General features: G+C 48.0%; 1 protein-coding gene across 1 annotated transcript; it reads right to left on the bottom strand.

Moving 5' to 3' along the window:
* Window positions 1-11,087: 11,087 nt before the first annotated feature.
* On the bottom strand, window positions 11,088-18,225 carry LOC309543568 (uncharacterized protein; the record flags this gene model as incomplete). The annotated part of the gene is made up of 4 exons (XM_082242969.1): window positions 11,088-11,193; window positions 13,753-14,779; window positions 15,488-16,161; window positions 17,324-18,225. The coding sequence occupies 4 exons, from the start codon at window positions 18,223-18,225 to the stop codon at window positions 11,088-11,090; spliced, it is 2,709 nt and encodes a 902-aa protein (XP_082099095.1).
* Window positions 18,226-19,301: the final 1,076 nt, after the last annotated feature.

Here is a 19,301-nt window from a genome sequence, read left to right as displayed (position 1 = left end):
ATGGCCAACTATATTGGCACCCCTGCATTTCTGTTGGATAATGCACCACTTCGGCCAGAAAATTGTTGCAATTACAAATGTTTAGGCATTCTCATGTTTGTTTATTTTGTTTGTATTGGTATGACACAAAAAAGTGGAGAAACAAAAATCCAAATCTGACACATTACACACAAAACTCCAAAAATGGACTGGACAAAATTACTGGCACTTTCTCAAAATTGTAATAAATAATTGCATTCCAATTTTGTGATGCTCCTGTAATTTGTAATTAAACTCACCTGTATCAATTAACAGGTGCCGACAATATAGAAATCACACTGGTAACCAGTTAAATTTGCTGAAAAATTGACAACAATTCTGGTGAGTGTCTCTGTGTGCCACATGGAGCATGGAGAAGAGAAAGAGCAGCAAAGAATTGTCTGAGGATTTGAGAACAAAAATTGTGGAAAGGCATGGACAATCTCAAAGTTGTAAGTCCATCTCCAGAGATCCTAATGTTCCTGTGTCCACTGTGCGCAACATTGTCAAGACGTTTACAGCCCATGGCTCTTTAGCGAATCTCCCTGGATGTGGACAAAACCAAGAAATTGATCAAAGATTGCCATAAAGGATTGTTCGAATGGTGGATAAATAATTATTACAAGCAGGAGCAGGGATGTAATGGAAGCACTGAATGGGTTTTCTCTAAAGCAATTAGTAAAAAGCCCAACCCAAGCTGATCATATTCTAGACCTAGGACTGACAAATGGGGATCAACTGTCTGATGTTGAGGTGGGAGAGAATTTGGGTTCTAGTGATCACCAATGTCTTTGGATTGATATTAAAACATGGGGAAATCTTTTTAAAAAAATGACAGGAGTAGTTAATCAGTGGACGCTGTTAAAGTCTACCATCCTGGAGGCAACTAGTTCAAATGTCAGGCAAGTTAATAAAAATAAATGGAAGGAAAACCCAATATGGTTTACTGAAGAGGTAAGTAGGATAGTAAAAGAGAAACAATGAGCATATAGAAGATTTAACCACTTTACCTCCGCTCACATGGAGGCTACTGCGGCAAAGTGCCGCGATCCCGTCCAGCGACGTAGACCTACGTCGCTGGACTCCGCCCCTTGTGGGCGGCGCTCGCGCACCGCCGGAGGCTCGCTCCCGCTGTGTTCATTCACAGCGGGAGTCGGGCCAGCGGAGGAGCAGCGGCGATTGCCGCTGCTCTGCCCCGATCGTCGGGGATCGAGTCTGGAGATCCGCCCGCTGTGTGTAAACACAGCGGGCGGATCTCCATAGTGACAGGGACTGACAGATCGGAGTGTTCAGCATAGCTGGACATCCGATCTGTCCTTCTGTCACACAGTCACCTCCCCCCCCACACGTCAGTAAGCACCAGGCATACATTAACCCCTCCCTCTCCAATAAAATTAACCCCTTCCCTGCCAGTGTCATTTTTACAGTAACAGTGCATATATATAGCACTGATTACTGTAGAAATGTCACTGGTACCCCCAAAAGTGTCAAAAATGTCAGTCAAGGGTCCGATCTGTCCGCCGCAATGTCGCAGTCCCGCAAAAAAAATCGCAGATCACCGCCATTACGCGTTTAAAAAAAAAACACCAAAAATGACAAAAATCTTTCCCTTAGTTAGTAAACGCAATAACTTTTGCGCAAACCAATCAAAATACGCTTATTGCGATTTTTTTTTACTAAACATAGGTAGCAGAAAACAAATTGGCCAAAAATTTTAAAAAAAATTTGATTTTTACATTTTTTTGGGGGGAATTTCATATAAAAAAATGTGAAAAATATTGTTATTTTTTCAAAATAAACGCTCTTTTTTTGTTTATAGCGCAAAAAGTAAAAATCGCACAGGTGATCAAATACCACCAAAAGAAAGCTCTGTTTGTGGGAAAAAAAGGACGTAAATTTCGTTTGGGTACGGCGTTGCACGACCGCGCAATTGTCAGTTAAAGTCGCACTGCGCCGAATCGCAAAAAGTGGCCTGGACAGAAGACAGCAAAATCCTCCGGTGGTAAAGTGGTTAAGGAAACAGGTGTAGCTGACAGAGAAGAGTATAAAAATAGACAAAAGGAGGCCAAACACATTATCAGCTCAGAAAGAGGAGGAAATATGCTAAATCTTTTAAGAAAGGAGATAAAACTTTTTTTTAGGTAAATTAGTGATAGAAGGAAAAAATACAATGGGATCACTAAAATGAAAACTGGGTAAAACACTTACTTTGAGGGAGACCTGGATGTAGCAAACCATTTAAACGATTACTTTTGTTCAGTCTTCTTAGAAATAAATTGTACCAACAATAACAAGATGGAAAATCATATTGGTTCTAGGAATGACGATTCATTTTCAGGATTCTGGAGACAGAGGTAGCAGAGGAACTGGTTCAGTAAAGCTTAAAGTGATACTAAAGTTTCTATTTTTTTTTTGTTAAAAATAACAAACATGTTATACTTACCCGCTCTGCGCAGTGGTTTTGCACAGAGCAGCCTGAACCCTCCTCTTCTCTGGTCCCTCTTTGGCGCTCCTGACCCCTCCCTCCTGTTGAGTGCCCCCACAGCAAGCAGCTTGCAATGGAGACACCCAAGCTGAGTCATAGCTCCCTGTGTCCATTCAGACATGGAGCCGCGGCCCAGCCCGGCCCTACCCGCTCTTTCTCCTCATTGGTTCACTGACTTTGAAAGCAGGGAGAGCCAATGCCATCTCAGCCAATGAAGAGGAAGAGTCCTGAGCAGCCAAGACACTCCTGCAACATCGCTGGATCAAGATGGACTCAGGAAAGTATAAGGGGGGCTGAGGGCGGCTGCTGCACACAAAAGGCTTTTTATCTTAATGCATAGAATGCATTATGATAAAAAACTTTTTACTTTACAACCACTTTAATAAAGCAATCGGCCTGGATGGTATTCATCCCAGAGTTCTAAGAGAACTTCGAGGTAAACAAAATGTCATGGGGTCACTCCCAAAATCCATACCAAACCCTTATCTGAGCATGCAGTCTGGCAGGCCAGTAAAGGGGCGGGGCAAGGGAGCCAGCAGCCCCTCTCCTGACCATACCTTGCCACATACCCTTAACATGGGGGGCTCTGCCCTCCCCACCCCAAAGCACCTTCTCCCCATTTTGATGGGTACAAGGGCCTCTTCCTCACAACCCTGGGCTGTGGTTGTGGGGGTCTGCAGGTGGATCGGAATCTTGAAACCCCCTTTAACAAGGGAGCCCCCAGATCCTGCCCCCCTCCCCATGTGAATGAGTAGTGTAAAAAGTGAATTAAGACAGTACACAAGTTTTTGACAATTTCTGTATTTAAAAATAAAAAGTAATTTCCTCCAATATAGATTTATCTTATATCATGCCGCCCACCACATTGTTGGACCTGGAAAAAGAATAAACAAAAACAAAAAAATCCAGCTTCGTAGAAGGCTCGCTGCCGACAGCCTGATGCTCCTCCTGACATTTCTTTAATAGGTAAAGGGCGGAGTCAACCAATGATGTCAGCAGGTGACCCCCGCCCCCCTTGTGACATTAATGACAGAAGCAGGCAGTCAGCAGGGAGCCTTCGACAAGGCCGGACGTGTTTTGTCATTTTTTTTTTTCCGGGTCTGGCACTGCGGTGGTTGGCGTGATTGACACTGGATCAGGGAACATTGTTTTAATATTTTTTAATAAAGGAACTTGTGTACTCTCTTTATTCACTTTTTACACTTTTATGGTGAATGGGTAGGGGTACTATGTACCTCATACCCATTCACATGGGGGGGCGGGATCTGGGGGCCCCCTTGTTTAAGAGGGCTTCCAGATGGTGTCCGACAGCCAGCGGGAACAGACGTGGGAAAAGAGAGCTCCGCCAGTGCCATCTCTAATCGGCCTCCATCCGCTGACTATTGAAAGTCTGAGAGCACCATTTCTCCCTCGGGAGCCTCCTCTAATCACCAGGGTCCGATATCATCCCTTATTTTTCAGTTTGGAGCCCGTTTGGCGGAGCGACATACCTGAGGCCTAGTACCCGAGTGAAGCCACGGTCTTTCCTGCCGCGGACCGCGATCGCGTCCACGGAGGCCCGGTAGGAGATCCACCAACGCTCTGAGACCCCCTGCACAGGCCGGTCCACGAATTTCCAAGCTGGGGGCTGTAGATCCGAAGTTCGGACATCGGGGCCTACACCTGCACCGAAGCCGCGGTCTTTCCTATCGGCCGCAGCGGCCCGCCGTCCCGCACATCGGCCGCTCTCTGGGCCCCCACGGTCCCTCTGCCTCCCAACAACAGCCATCCTCCGCCTGACCGAGTCCCCCAGGGTCCGCCATCCATCCTCTGGGGTCAAACGCTCAGCTGCAAGAGGACATCCGAGATTGCGGCCTAGACATCCCAGAAGCCGCGGCCTTTCCTAGAGCTGTGCCCCATACGCCAGGCACCGGGTAAGCACTTGCCTCTGCTTTCTCCATCACCTAGATCTGCAACCCTGCAACCCAGTAGCTGCTTCTGAACTGTGCCCCCCGCAATCTTCCCTGTCTGCAGTAGCAGCCATTAGCCGATTACCCACCTTATCTTTGATCAGCTCTCACTATACAGGCTTCACTGGGGACTAGACTCTCGAATGGCAATGACCGGCCGTGATTAGAACGAACTTTGGCGGCACCCTGATGAACTAACCCCCTGGCAATTCAATGCCTTCTAAAACACCCTCCTTACGCTCCATGACAGGCAAAAGGTCCGGGAAGGGATCCTCATCCAAACTGCCCGGTTCCGGGACCATAAAACGCTTTTTATCTGCAGGAGGCTCGAGCACTCGCACACGAGGGAGCAGAGCTGAGGCCTCGGTGTCGGGCGCGGTGTCATCCATCCGTTCCGCTTCACCACGGGAGCGCTCTCCAACTTCATCCTATTTTTCTGATCCACTTGAAGAAATGCACTCCCCGGCGGCTTCCGACATGTCCTCCCTTCTACATGGTCTGAAGCAAGAAATAGGGGGCATGTTCCGCAATTTGGAGAAGTCGCTTAAAAAGGAAATAACCGCTGTCCGCGCTGATATGTCCCACATACTTGGCAGAGTGGAGGACACGGAGCGGAGGCAAGATTCTCAAGAGGACTCCATTAGAGAATTACAGGACAAGGTCACGCAATTGGCGGTTGCCCACCGAGCTGCCCTATACAAAATGGAGGATCTGGAAAACCGCAACCGGCGGAATAATGTGCGTATCCGTGGCCTCCCCGAAGCTACCAGGGATGACGACCTTGAAGCATCGGTAAGGGGCATATTTAATTCCATCCTGGGGAGGGCACCTACTGATCCTTTACGTTTTGATCGCACACATAGAGCACTCAGACCTCGTAACCTATCCTCTGACCTGCCTCGGGATGTCATCTGTCGTCTACACTATTTTGAAGACAAAAATGCTATCATGACTAAGTTACGAGGCACTCAAGTTGTTGACTTTCACGGGGCTTCTCTTAACATCTTTCCTGACCTCTCCAAGGAGACCTTGGAACGACGCCGCGCACTTAAGCCGCTCCTGGAACAACTTAGGGCCAATGGCTTTACTTATCGCTGGGGTTTCCCCGCATGTCTAATCGCCACCAAGGATGGTCACTCTGCTACCCTCCGCTTCCCGGAAGATCTACCAGCCTTCCTCCAAGATGTTGGACTCCCACCCTTGGACCTCCCTGGGTGGCATGATTGCATCCCCATTTTCACTTTCAAACCAGGTACCTCTTGGGGTAAAACGCCTTCTAAGAAAATGCGCACCTCTGCTCCATCTTCTGCTCGCAAATCAGGGATGACACCTATCTGAGGTATCCCCCTTCTGGGGGTTCCCGGATCTGGGGCCCTGGCGCACAGGACATGTTCTTGTGCTCGGCGTCCTATCTCTGGGATCACCCATCCCCCCAGGGACCACTGTAGTTTACTGCGTGCCGATACATGGTGTCCCATTGGATGTTGTCTCTGTATTGATGTTATGTATTCTCCTCTTTTCTTGCTGTTTCTTCTTCCCTTCTTTTCCTCTGTCCTTTCCTCTCTCCACCCCCTCTCTCCTTCCTTTAGGCCCGGGTTTTCAATGCTTGTGGGAGGGGTGTTTGTGAATACCTAATGGCGACCATAAAAGTCTTGTCCTATAATGTTAGAGGATTGAACACGGCATATAAACGCCATCAAGTGTTCCGGGAGCTGCAACGTGAATCTTGTTCTATTGCGTTCCTTCAGGAAACTTATCTCACCCATTCTACTCATGTCAAATTGTTCTCCCCACAGTACCCGACCTGGTACTATGCACTTTCACCCTCTAACAAGGCTAAAGGTGTCGCTATCGGGTTTCGCAAAGACACTCCTTTCCAACTTGATGCTATGCTTGCCGATAATAATGGTCGTTATCTGTTCTTAAAGGGTTCAATAGGAAACACCCGCTGTACTCTGGCTAACATTTATGCACCGAATCAGGCCCAGTCCACTTTTCTACATACAACACTTTCTGAGCTGGCGAGGTTTGCTGAAGGTCTCCTGGTTCTTGCTGGTGACATCAACATGGTCCTGGACCCAGTTCTTGACACCTCGAAGGGCCGTTCGAATGTCCCGTTTAAACAGATCGCAAGGCTTAAAAGATTGTTACATTCCCTTCAACTAGTCGACGTCTGGCGAATCCTACATCCTAAAGATGCTGATTTTTCACACTTTTCCAAAACCCATGGTTGTTATTCTAGGATCGACAACATTTTTCTGAGCCACTTTCACTTACCCCTTTTGCGATCCGCCTCCATTGGCTGTGCCTCCATTTCAGATCATGCTCCTGTGATGACCACCCTGCTCCTTCCCTCCCTCCCACCCCGCTCCACTAATTGGAAGCTGAATGACTCGCTTCTCTCGAACCCAGCAGATGCAGCGCTCTTATCTTCTGCACTTAGCCAATATTTTTTTGAAAATACCACTGAGCACGCATCTCCCTCCTTGGTGTGGGAAGCCCACAAGGCTACTATAAGGGGCAAACTGTTGGAGCTGGGGGCGAGGAGGAAGCGGGAGCAGGGCCAATTGATCGCTGAGCAAATTGCCCTGGTGGCGGATCTGGAAAAGTCACACAAACTATCATTGCATGTCTCTCACCTTCAGGCCTTAACAGAGGCTAGGGAATCCCTACGATCCTTACTTGACAAGGCTACCAAGCGCAAATTTCACTTTTTAGCCCATAAACGTTACGAGTGGGGTGATAAACCCGGTAGAATGCTTGCCAGGTCTCTTAGAGCCCAAAAATCAGCAGCTTTCATTCAGAAGGTGAAGCTTCCTTCTGGCCTTATGGTCCATTCCTCTCCTGATATTGCCAAAGCCTTTAGAGATTTTTATGGCGAGCTTTACCATGTAGAAGGTGATCTCTGTCACCTCCCTTTAACTGAAAAGCGCAAACGTATTTGGGCTTACCTCAAAAAGGCTAATCTACCAACCCTTTCCAAACGCTCCCTGCGGAAATTGGAAAACGATTTTTCTGTTGAAGAGTTCCAATTGGCACTAAAAACCACCCAAGTCGGTAAGGCGCCTGGCCCTGATGGCTTTACAGTTGCATATTTCAAAAAATTTGCTGATGTCCTACTCCCTCACTTGACCTCATATGCCAACTCCATTTCTAAATCTTCGGGTTTTCGTCCAGAATCACTAGCTGCTCATATTTCAGTCCTACCTAAGCCTGGCAAAGACCCCACAGACTGTGGCAGTTATCGCCCTATATCCCTCCTAAATGTGGATCTTAAATTGTACTCTAAGGTGTTAGCTAATAGACTACTGCCCTTGATCCCCTCCTGGGTCTCAGCTGATCAGACTGGTTTTATCCCAGGTAGAGAGGCGAGGGACAACTCTCTCCGTGCTCTCTCTCTAATCCACTTTGTCCGCACTAGGTCCCAGCCTACCCTGTTCCTTTCTACTGACGCTGAAAAAGCGTTTGACAGGGTGGACTGGGACTATTTGTTGACTACCCTCCATTTTTTTGGCCTTGGCCCCAAAGCTATACAACGTATTGCAGCTTTATATTCCCAACCAACGGCTCAGGTACGGGTTAACGGCCTCCTTAGTACTCCCTTCCCCCTTCATAATGGCACGCGACAGGGGTGCCCTTTATCGCCCCTTTTGTTTGCCATTTCCCTCGAGCCCTTTCTATCCACTATTAGGCACTCCAACGATATACATGGTGTCACTGTGAACCGTCAGACGCATAAATACGCAGCTTATGCGGATGACATTCTTTTTTTCATTCAACAACCTCGTATCTCTTTACCTGTACTCTTACGAGCCTTCGCAGACTTCCGCCACCTCTCAAACTTCAAGATCAACATGTCTAAATCCGAAATATTAAACATTAATATCCCCCATGCTGAAGTTTCCGCCCTGTCCCCACATTTCCCGTTTCAATGGTGCCCAGACAAATTGAAATACCTAGGTATTTATCTAACCCCCCGCTTGGATAATTTGTTCCGCCATAACTATATTCCCCTATTGAATATGATCAAATCAGATCTTCGACAGTGGTCCTCTTTACACCATTCCTGGTTGGGCAAGACCAACATAGTTAAGATGAACATCTTGCCTCGTATTCTATTTTTTTTTCAAATGTTACCGCTGGGTGTTCCTATTGGGCTTTTTACTATTTTGCAGTCTTTGCTTTCCAGGTATATTTGGCAGGGCAGGCGCCCCAGGATTGCCAAGACGACGCTTTTCCTTCCAAAGCGTTGTGGGGGACTTGCTCTCCCTAGTATCAGGGACTATTTCCGGGCGGTCTCACTAACTCGTGTGGCTGACTGGAAGTACTCCATTGGTTCTAAATTGTGGGTACAGCTGGAATACGATCTATGTGACAGAGACTTGTCTGCAGTACCATGGATTCCAAAATCCGCCAGGGCCCTCTCCCCGAACACCTCTCCCCTGACCCTATCAACCTTGTCTGTCTGGGATTCCATGCATACAAAGTTTTCCTGGAACTACAACTCTCCTTTAATGCCTCTGCTGAATCACAACCACTTCATGCCTGGCAAGCTGGATGCTGGATTTAAAAATTGGTCTCCTAAGACTCCCCTCCTGTTGTCCCACGTAACTCACTCCAATACTGTGAAGCCACTTAGCCACATCTTGGGCTCCAGCCCCGCAACGGATATGGACCATTGGAGACACAGACAGTTATCCAGGTTCATAGCTGCTCTTCCACGTCCGCTGCGTGACTCCAAGGATTTGAACCCAATTGAGGCAATATTGTCCCCTCGGGACCCCCCCCTTCACTCCACCTCGCAGTTTTACAAGGCACTTATCTCATTGCAAAGCCAACCTTACCCGGATTTCTTACACAAGTGGGAACTAGATATTGGATCTCAAATTTCCGATAGCCGGAAGGACAAAATTCTTGCATTGGCTCACGTTTCCTCTCTCTCCACCAAGGTGGCGGAATCCAACTACAAGTTATTGTCCCGTTGGTACTATACCCCGCGGAAAATGCACATTATTTCTCCGGCCATCTCCCCGTTATGTTGGAGGGGATGCGGAGATATTGCATCGCACGCACACATCTGGTGGCACTGTTCAATAATACAACCATTCTGGATGGAAGTCCTTCGGCTTATACATGTGATCACGGAAGTTACCATCCCATCAGATCCTTGGGTTGTCCTGCTGCATGGAACTAACATACCGCTCTCTAAGTACAAAAGATCAATGATCCCTCATATGCTTAATGCAGCCAAAGCCCTGATCCCCGCCCTCTGGGGCTCACCGACCATCCCCACGATACGTCACTGGCTACGGAAAATTGATATGACATATCAATTAGAGGAACTTACTTTCATAGCCCGTGACAAACTTGACCGCTTTCACTCTACATGGCAACCTTGGTCCTCTTTTAAAAGCACTTCTTCCTATGTGGCCCTACTCACTGAAGACACCCCCCTTGGTTTATTACCTTCTAATGTAATCCTATCTGATTAAAAGTTTTTATTAATTGGTACATAAGTCACCCGTGGCCTATTCTCCCACCCTCTCCTACCCCCTTTTTCCTCCCTGCTGCCCTCTTCTCCTCTTTCTCTTTCTCTTCTACTTTTTACTATCCCTTCACTTTCTTATAGGCTCTCTCTGACATTGGTTTTATGATGCAAGATGTTCTGCTATCAGTATGTTTTCTCAGCCTTTTCATGACTGGGCGTGCTTGACGCGCTCTTAGATGTTTATGTATTCATTGATATTGTTTCATGGCTACTTGCCGTATTTAATGTCGGACTGTGTGGTCTATGTTCTGTTTTTCTTTGTCTTCTTGAAACATTTTTTTCAATAAACAGAAATTAAACAAAAAAAAAGAGGGCTTCCAGATTCCAATAAGCCCCTCACCTGCAGACCCTCACAACCACAGCCCAGAGTTGTGGGGAAAAGGCCTTTGTCCCCATCAACATGCCCAAAGCCCCCCCCTGCCCCAAAGCACCCACCCATGTTGAGGGCATGTGACCTGGTATAGTCCAGGAGGGGGAGGGGGGCTGCTCGCTCGACCCCTCCTATTTCTGACCTGCTGGGCTGCATGCTTAGGTAAGGGTCTGGTATGGATTTTGGGAGGAGGACCCCACGCCAATTTTTGTTTTACATTTTTGTCGGTTTTTTTCCAGAATTTTCTATTGCTGGCATTTTTTTTTTTACATTACAGCCCTCAGTGGGGAAGCTGCTGACAGCTGATGATGGTGGGTCATCAATTGTTAAAGATGCGGTGGCCACTTCCCAGCCGGCTGCTTAACAACCAGCTATTCTTCACACACAACTTGAATCGGACGATCATTTTTCAACCGATCCAAATTCGAATTGATCTGAAAATTTAGAATTCTTTAAAAAACTAATAAACAAAATGAATTTCAACCGAATTCCTTACTATTTCATCCAGAGATTCGGATACATCTACATTCATTGAACTAGATGGACTTGTGTCTTTTTTCAATTTGACTAACTATGTATTTCAAAACTTTGTCCCAATTCACTGAAACTAATTGAACATGTCTAGAGGTAGTGAGTAACAGTAAATGGCTTTGAACATGCTTGGGACAAACATAGATCTATACTCAGACAAAAAAGAAAAGAAAAAAATGGGCAGACTCAATGCACTACTAAATCTTTTTCTGCCGTCAGTTTTCTATATTTCTGTGTCTTATGAGACCATCTTGAGGCATATGAGTGGGCATTCGTGACAATTGGGCGCATTCTGAGTAATAATATAACATAACAGAGCAGAGCAATTCAAAAAAGAATAGACAAATAAAAAATCTTTCAAAGCCATTGTGGTCCAACATTTGAGTGCAAATTATAATACTACTTCAAGTATCACCTCTCTAGTACAGTTTCGAAGTAAGCCTATAATTAATGGAACCGTAGTGGTATCAACTTCCAGATGCTAGACTATATCAAAAATAGGGAAAGGGGATAAGAGAGACCTCAGACTCCCCAGGTAAAGAGGTACTCAATGGGACAGGGGAGTGGGAAATGGGAAATTGGTTCTGGATTTAGGATACCAAGGTATGTTAGTTACAAATCAACATCAAATATAGATAAAATAGTTTTTATTCCATAAAAAAGTAAATCACATAGACATAACAATATACATGTATATTGTTATGTCTATGTGATTAACTTTTTTATGGAATAAAAACTATTTTATCTATATTTGATGTTGATTTGTAACTAACATACCTTGGTATCCTAAATCCAGAACCAATTTCCCATTTTCCACTCCCCTGTCCCATTGAGTACCTCTTTACCTGGGGAGTCTGAGGTCTCTCTTATCCCCTTTCCCTATTTTTGAGATACTCTCTAGTACAGTGATATTCACCATTGTACGGAAGGCCAGAAATAGCAGGACACATGAGAAACATGAAATTCCCATAGGCAGATACACACTGAATGAAGTAGATGTAAAGCCATTTACTAAAATCTCATAAATTTATCTTGGTATTGTAATTTCTATAATAAGGTTCAAACTTAGAAATCTACAGCTTTCATTAAATAATACCTGATGATTCTGCCGTGAAGGTCTTAGTTCAGGCACTTCCTGTTATAGGGTGACAACGTTCAGTCCTTATCTCCCAATTTCTCTCCTGCATTGTCATTGTCACCTTATCATATGCACTTTCATTGGAAATGACAATGTTGAAGCCCATCCTGAGCATTGACATGCAGACCCTACTGGAGAAAGAAGTTGACCAGGAACAATAAGATGAAAATAAAATAAAAATAACAAAGGTGAAAACAAACCTAAACAAAGTAAAAAATGGAAAAAAATTGTTTGTTACAAAATATGTTAAACTAAATGTCATCCATGTAAAATTTGCTGTTTCTTTACGTCAGTACAGGTCATTATTATATGTACAGATAACTGCCTATGCTGTATAAAGTGTACTTCACCTAACCTATGGCTTTTTTTTTTACTGTACTATGATTATGGTAGTTAATTGCATAAACCTTACTGAAGAGAGATGTGAAGAGAATTTCATGTAATTCCTTGATTACTTGTTAGCTTTCCTTGTAGAAAAGTGGAGTACTGTAGATTTTTCCAAGTTTAGGAGCTGGGAATTACCCATTTTACATGCACTGCCACCTACTGGGGACAACTGGTATTCCAGTGTGAATACAATATACATCAGTCTGACTTCAGCCTGCCAGGCATCGTAAACAGCAGTTGGGCGGGCAAGATTCTCGTAGTTGTTTACAACACCCCTGAGGGAGATGAGAAACTCCGTGTGTTACTTCCCCCCTAAGAAGATTTCCATTTTACATGGAAATTCCCTTAAATCTTAAAATTAGCAAATAAAAATATTACTTATTTAATATTAAACAGCTCCTGGACGAACAAACACCATCAACATATCTTGTAGACAGGAGAGAACATTAAAGCACCCGAGTGCCATCCAGCAAATCTGTTGACATAAAGTTACCTAAAATATAGTATGGTAAATGAATGTAATTTTGATTGAAAATGTAATCTTTATTTTGCATAAAAGATATACAAAAAACAAATACTTTTGTCGGGGTACATTCTCCCCTGTACTGCGACGCAGCGCATAAATACACTACATTACAATACATTTCCGGTCATACTAATAAATACATTCAATCACATACATTCATTCTGCGGTATGATGCCTGATGTGTTGTGCGGAGTAAGGATACCCCGTGCCATCACATCATGCATGACGCCGCAATACCCCTAAAGCATGAAACTGAAAAATACGTTATCTATACGTTGCATTCCTTAAACGATATCAAATAATAAACATTTCAAAAAAGCAACAGGTGTGATGGGGGGTGGGAGAGAGGGGTAAGGGGAGGGGAATGAAATCACAGGCCCGAAGCTTTATTGAATGGACAAAGACACGCAAGGGAGAGTGGGGGAAGGGGAAATCTTCAGACCTCCTCTTCCTCCATGAGATCCATCAGGTTGTAGTCTCTGAGCAGACTGTGAACCAGTCTGCGACAGTCCTCAATGGACATCCTCTCCCGCTGGTGGATAAGGCGCTTTCTGGCGCACCATAAAGCGTCCTTAAAGCAACACAACACCCGCCAGGCGTTGTCAATGTCCTCCTGGGAAAAAGTTCCATGAAAAAGTCCATTCAGCACAGCAAAATGTGTGATGGCAGTCTGTGGAACAAAGTCTCTCAGTTCAGGTTCCAAGGCCCTCAACAGGCTCTGTGCAAATGAGCACTCCCAGAAAACGTGAAAAGACGTTTCCTCATGGATGATACAAAAGGGGCAGTGCCTGTATCTGCACAAGTTTCTGGCATGCATAAATGTCCTGAGTGGCAAACCCCCCTGGACAGCCATCCACGCCAGATCTTTATGCCTGTTGGTCAGTCTCTTTGAAGAAACATTCCTCCAGACCACTTTGCAGGTGGCTGAAGGGAGGCCTGGAACAGTCTCAGCAATGTCCGATGCTCTGATCAACTTGTAGATAGTTTTTGGCTTCCACAAGTCGGGCTTAACTCCATGTAGCCCCAGCTCCTTGATGAACTTGAAAGTGTCCAAGTAGTACCAAGGAGTGTCCCAGTTGTAGGGGATGGAGCTGTCCCATTTGTCCCATCCAAGGGACCTCCAGAGAGGCAGGAGGAAAAAACGGGACATGGAGTTGCCTCCAGAGTCCGAAGTTCTGTCAATCAAAGTTCTGCGGATGCAGTTGCAGGCAAAGAACACCCCCAGTAACGTTGCGATGTCGGGCACGCCCTTACCGCCCTTGAGGGGTTCCTTGAACATGACTGCTCGCTTCACTCTGTCCATCTTGGAGCCCCAGATGAAGTGGAACACCGCCCTGGTGATGGCCTTGCAGGTGTTGACCCGGGGGGGCCAGGCCTGGGCGAGGTACTGCAACACAGGGAGGATCTCGCTGCGGAGTACCAGTGTTTTCCCTTCGATGGTGAGTTCTCTGAGGCTCCATAGTCCAAACTTTTGTCTCATCTTGGACAGTCTCTCCTCCCAAGACTTCAGGGCTGCGCCCTCAGCTCCAAACCAAACTCCAAGAATTTTGATGAAGTCCGCCTTGATGCTGAAAGGGATTGATGCAGAAGAAGGCAGGAACCACTTTCCGAAGAGCATGATCTCTGACTTCCCGCAGTTGACTTTTGCCCCTGAAGCTTTGCCGAAGTCCTCACAGGTCTGGACGAGCGAGTCGATGGAGCGCTGGTCAGCACAGAACACCGTTACGTCGTCCATGTAGAGTGAGCACTTGACAACCCTTCTGTCCGGTCCCGGTGCGGTGATCCCTCTGATCTCTGGGTTCTGTCGGATGCATTCGGCAAAGAGCTCTATACAGCAAACAAAAAGCAGAGGTGAGAGAGGGCAGCCTTGTCTGACCCCAGAGAGAACAGGGAAAGGGTCAGTTTTCCAGCCATTCACCAACACCGTACTACAAATGTCATTGTACATCACATTCACATACGAACAAAACATGTCCCCAAGACCAAACCTGCGCAGAGCTCTGCACATAAACTCATGGGAGACACGGTCAAAGGCCTTTTCCTGGTCAAGACTGACCAGGGCCGCGTGCACACGGCGGCCTCGAATGTACTGGACCGTGTCCCGGACAAGCGCAAGGCTGTCCGCAATCCTGCGACCAGGAATGCCACAAGTCTGATCCGGGTGGATGATCTGTCCGATGACAGATTTCAGCCTGTTGGCCAGAACCTTGGCGAGGATTTTGTAGTCCACGTTCAAGAGAGAGATGGGACGCCAATTTTTCAGATCCCCTCTCTCCCCCTTACGCTTATACAAAATCGTGATCATCCCCTCCCTCAGCGACGGAGGCATTGTGCCCTCCACCACCATCTCCTCGTACAGCTCGAGCAGGTCCGGGCCAACGAGATCCCACAGCGCTACATAGAGCTCCGCTGGGAGACCGTCGCAGCCCGGGGTCCTGCCTTGCCTAAAGGATCTGACGGCAGAGTGCAGTTCCTCCAGCGCCAAGGGGGCGTTGATTGCCGACATACCTGCAGGATCAATTTGGTTAGTGATACCTGACAAGAACCTGTCGGCCTCAGCCGTATCTGTTTCTTTCGGGGAGTAGAGGTTGGTGTAGTAGTCGCTGACCACTTGCATCACAGCCTCCTTCCCCTTCTGGAGTGTTCCGGTCTCGTCCCGCAGCTCAGACAAGGGAGTGTGTCCTGAGTGGAGTTTCCTGAAAAAGAAAGAGTTACATTTCTCACCTTTCTCAAGGTTCTCCACCTTGGAACGGAAGACGAGGTGCCTGGATTCTTCCTCAAAGTGTCCTTTCAGGCTCTTCTTGGTGTCCTCCAGGTCCTGCCTAACGTCCCAGCCGCAGTGGTGAAGGTCCTGCAGGGACTGCATCTGACGTTGCAGTCTCCTGAGTTCCCTCTTCCTGGCACACACTTGCTGGCGTCCCCTTGCCTGAAAGAAGCTGCGTAGCTTGACTTTCACAAACTCCCAGTAGTCACTTACCTTTCTGAAGAACCTCTTGTCCTCCTTCCAGGTAATGTAGGCCTCCCTGAGTTCCTCCAGCAGTTCCTCATTTTCCAGCAGGGTACCATTCAGCTTCCAGGAGCCCGGACCGGGGGCAAAGCCCTCGCCCAGGTCACCCCGAAAGTGAATGGCCCTGTGGTCAGAGAAAAAGCAGGGGACCTTGGAGAACCCGCGATGTCTGACTGTCTTGGAGGTGAGCACGAAGTCTATCCTAGAACGCACGGATCCATCAGGACGGCACCACGAATAGTTCACGGAACCTTTCCCTATGGATCCCACGGCGTCCTTCAAGGAAGCCTCCGCGATCATCTCCTTGAGCAGCCTAGACGTGGTGTCGAGCTTTGCGTACATGCTGGAGCTGCGCCCATCCTCCTCAATCGGACAGTTAAAATCACCGCCGATTACTACTGCCCTGGTGGTGACGAGTTGGGTCCGCAGGGTCTGGAAAAGCTCCAGTCGCTCATTCTTATCTGGGGAGGCGTACACGTTGATGAGCCTAACTGGCTCTCCCGCCCACGAGCCGTCTACGACCAAAAGACGGCCACAGACGAGCTCCTGGACGGAGTCAACCGTGAAACGACCACCCCTGACAAGAATGGCTACCCCTGCAGACTTACAATCGACACCCCCGGACCAGTAGGAGGGACCATGGGTCCACTGGGAGGACAGATGAGTGTACCTCCTCGAGAAGGGTAGGGCACACTCCTGAAGCATGTAGACATCACTCTGCTGTGTGGAAAGAAATGTCAGCGCCACCTGTCTTCTAGACGCATCCTTGATGCTCCTAACATTAATGGAAAAGATAGAGATCTCTGCCATCATGTAAAGGAGATGAAGGGGCTAGTTAGCAGGTGGGCTGAACTTACCTCCCCTGAGGGGGGGGTGGTTCTTCCACTGCCTCTTGCGCCTGTCCGGTGTCCTGGTTCAGGCCGTTCTCCTCGAGGATGCTGTCCATCAGGTCCTGGGTGAGGTCAGTCTCTGGGGGAGCCAGATCCTTACCTTCCTGCATTTCTCCTTCATCTTCCCCCGCAGACTCAAGGTCCTCGAGGTCCTCCACCACTGGGTCCAGTCCAGCGTTGTCTTCTTGCTGGGCCACGGTGGGCCGCTTGGTGGGTTCTTCAGTTGTCGGGCTGTCTAGGTTCCGTTTTCGGCCTTTGCTGGTGGGGGGTGGGGTGGGGGGGGCGGTGGGCAGGGTGGGGAAGTCCTCCATGGAGGACAGGGCGGGGGGGGGCTGGGAGGGGGGAGGGGCAGGTGAGGTCACCTCCGACTCAGGGGGGTTGGGGAGGGATGGGTCGGAGGAGGTGGTAGGGGCCTGGGGAGGGGGGGACTCACCAGTGGCTTTCCGAGGTTCCTTCGCAGTCTTTTCCCCTGGCTTCTTTTTCCCAGCGCTGTCTGGGGCTCTGCCCTTGAGCAGGGCTCCAGCGTAGGACCGGGATCTCTGGGGGCAGTCTCTGTAGACGTGCTCAGCCAATCCGCAGAGGTTACAGGTCTTGGACCTCGGGCAATCCTTGGTCTCATGGCCTGTAGCCCGACAGAACCTGCAAGAAGGTTCCTGACAACCAAAACTTACGTGACCCTGCATGCCACACCTGCGACAGGTCTGGGGCATGTCTGCGTAGTAAAGGAGTCCTGCGGAGGCTCCCAGAGAGAAGCAGGGCTTCAGGTGTTGGAGATCCCCCGAAGGCTCTCTCCTTAACCTGCAAGAAACTGCCCACTTACCTGTCCAGAAGCCGTTGACATCGAGGATTCGGACTGGGTCTTTGGCCACGATGCAAAACCTCTGGAGGTAGGTAGCGATGTCTTTTGCTGGGGTATGGGGATTCCTCATGGACACCGTCACCCGCCTTTCATCCCGTTGAATGGGAGTGTTCGCAACGAAGTTGCGGAAAGGGGATTCCGGGCCACAATTCTTCACCGCCTCCCAGTATCTTCTACAGACCTGTAAAGACACAAAAGTTATATAGAATATACCTTTCATGAAGGTCTGCACGGACAGTGTCTCCGCCTTGCTGAACCCCTGCTCGAGGATCATTTTCTTGCCAAAGATTTCCGGGGTCATGTCGGGGATTCTTCCGTCCACCTCCTTCAGCTGCAGCACCACTGTCTGCCTCATCCAGGGTTCCAGGGTAGGAAGCCCGTCTGCGGACCTGGTTGGCCTTGCTGAGCCCGACTGGCTAACGGCCACCGGGGTGGGGGTGGAGGTTGAAGCGACTTCTCCCGAAGTCTTGGCAGAAATGGCGGGGACATGCTTCTTCTTCCCAGTGCTCTTCCCCATGACGGAGGAGTTCGTCGGTAGTCGCTTCAGGAGAACTTCGGCGGCTTCCTTCTTATTCCTCGGCGTCTTCACTCTTTCGCAGCCTTTAAAAAGGCCCTTGTGCGCCTACTGCCCGAAGGTAGTAGCGCAGAGTGGGGGGGAGGAGGGAAGATCGCAATCTCGTTCCTTGTGGGGGCTAAGCCTCTAACCCAATAGCAGCGAGTAGGTGAAGCTGAATTTAATCAACGATCCTACAAGGCCGAGCAGAGGGTACCCCACAAGGACCAAATGGCTTGGATAGATACAAATGTTTCTCAACGTCCTAGCCGTAAAGCAGAGACACCCCTAAGGGCTAAAGTCGATACTACACTTGATCTTAGCCAAAAGGCCGAGAAGCGATCAATCAAGAGAGGAACCCCACGATCTACCCCTCTTGGGACCACTTCATGGGAACAGGTCGTATAAACCTCACCTAGTGGTCAATGAGGGTAATACAGCACCCACACTTCTAAGGAATATAGCACTTCAGAATTCACTTTGGTTATATGCATTCATCACTTCACCACTAGGGATTTATAAATTGTATAATGGTTTAATTTTGCACTGTACCACTTATTGGAATAAACCCACTATAATATTTGTTCACTTGTTGGCACAATTATTATTTACAGATAATACTCACCACACACTAACAGATCATATCGGTTGTGTTTACTGACAGGGATTGTGTGGTTTTTTAACCCTTTATAATCAGAATTCACAATTTAATATTTGCCGGTGTAACCCCCCCCCCCCCCTTTTCAAAGGGTCTTTGCACACTATTGCACTTTAATCAGCACTCGATCACTTTTTAGGTAGCGCCGTTTCAACCCCTTTGCACATTTCAGCTTCTAACCTCAGCTTGTTTACCCACCTAAAGCGGAGCTCCACCCAAAAGTGGAACTTCCGCTCATTTGCTTCCTCCTCCCCTCCGGTGCCACATTTGGCACCTTTCAGGGGGGAAGGGGGGAACGGGTACCTGTTTTTGACAGGTACCCTTCCCCCACTTTCAGGGGGCGGCGCTGTCGCTCGGAAGTTTGGCCCATCTACTCCTTCCC

The sequence above is a fragment of the Pelophylax lessonae genome, assembly GCF_965119305.1.
Source record: "Pelophylax lessonae genome assembly, chromosome: 1".
Lineage (NCBI taxonomy): Eukaryota > Metazoa > Chordata > Amphibia > Anura > Ranidae > Pelophylax > Pelophylax lessonae.
Note: the sequence above shows the minus strand (reverse complement) of the source record. Positions and strands in the feature narration are given on the sequence as shown.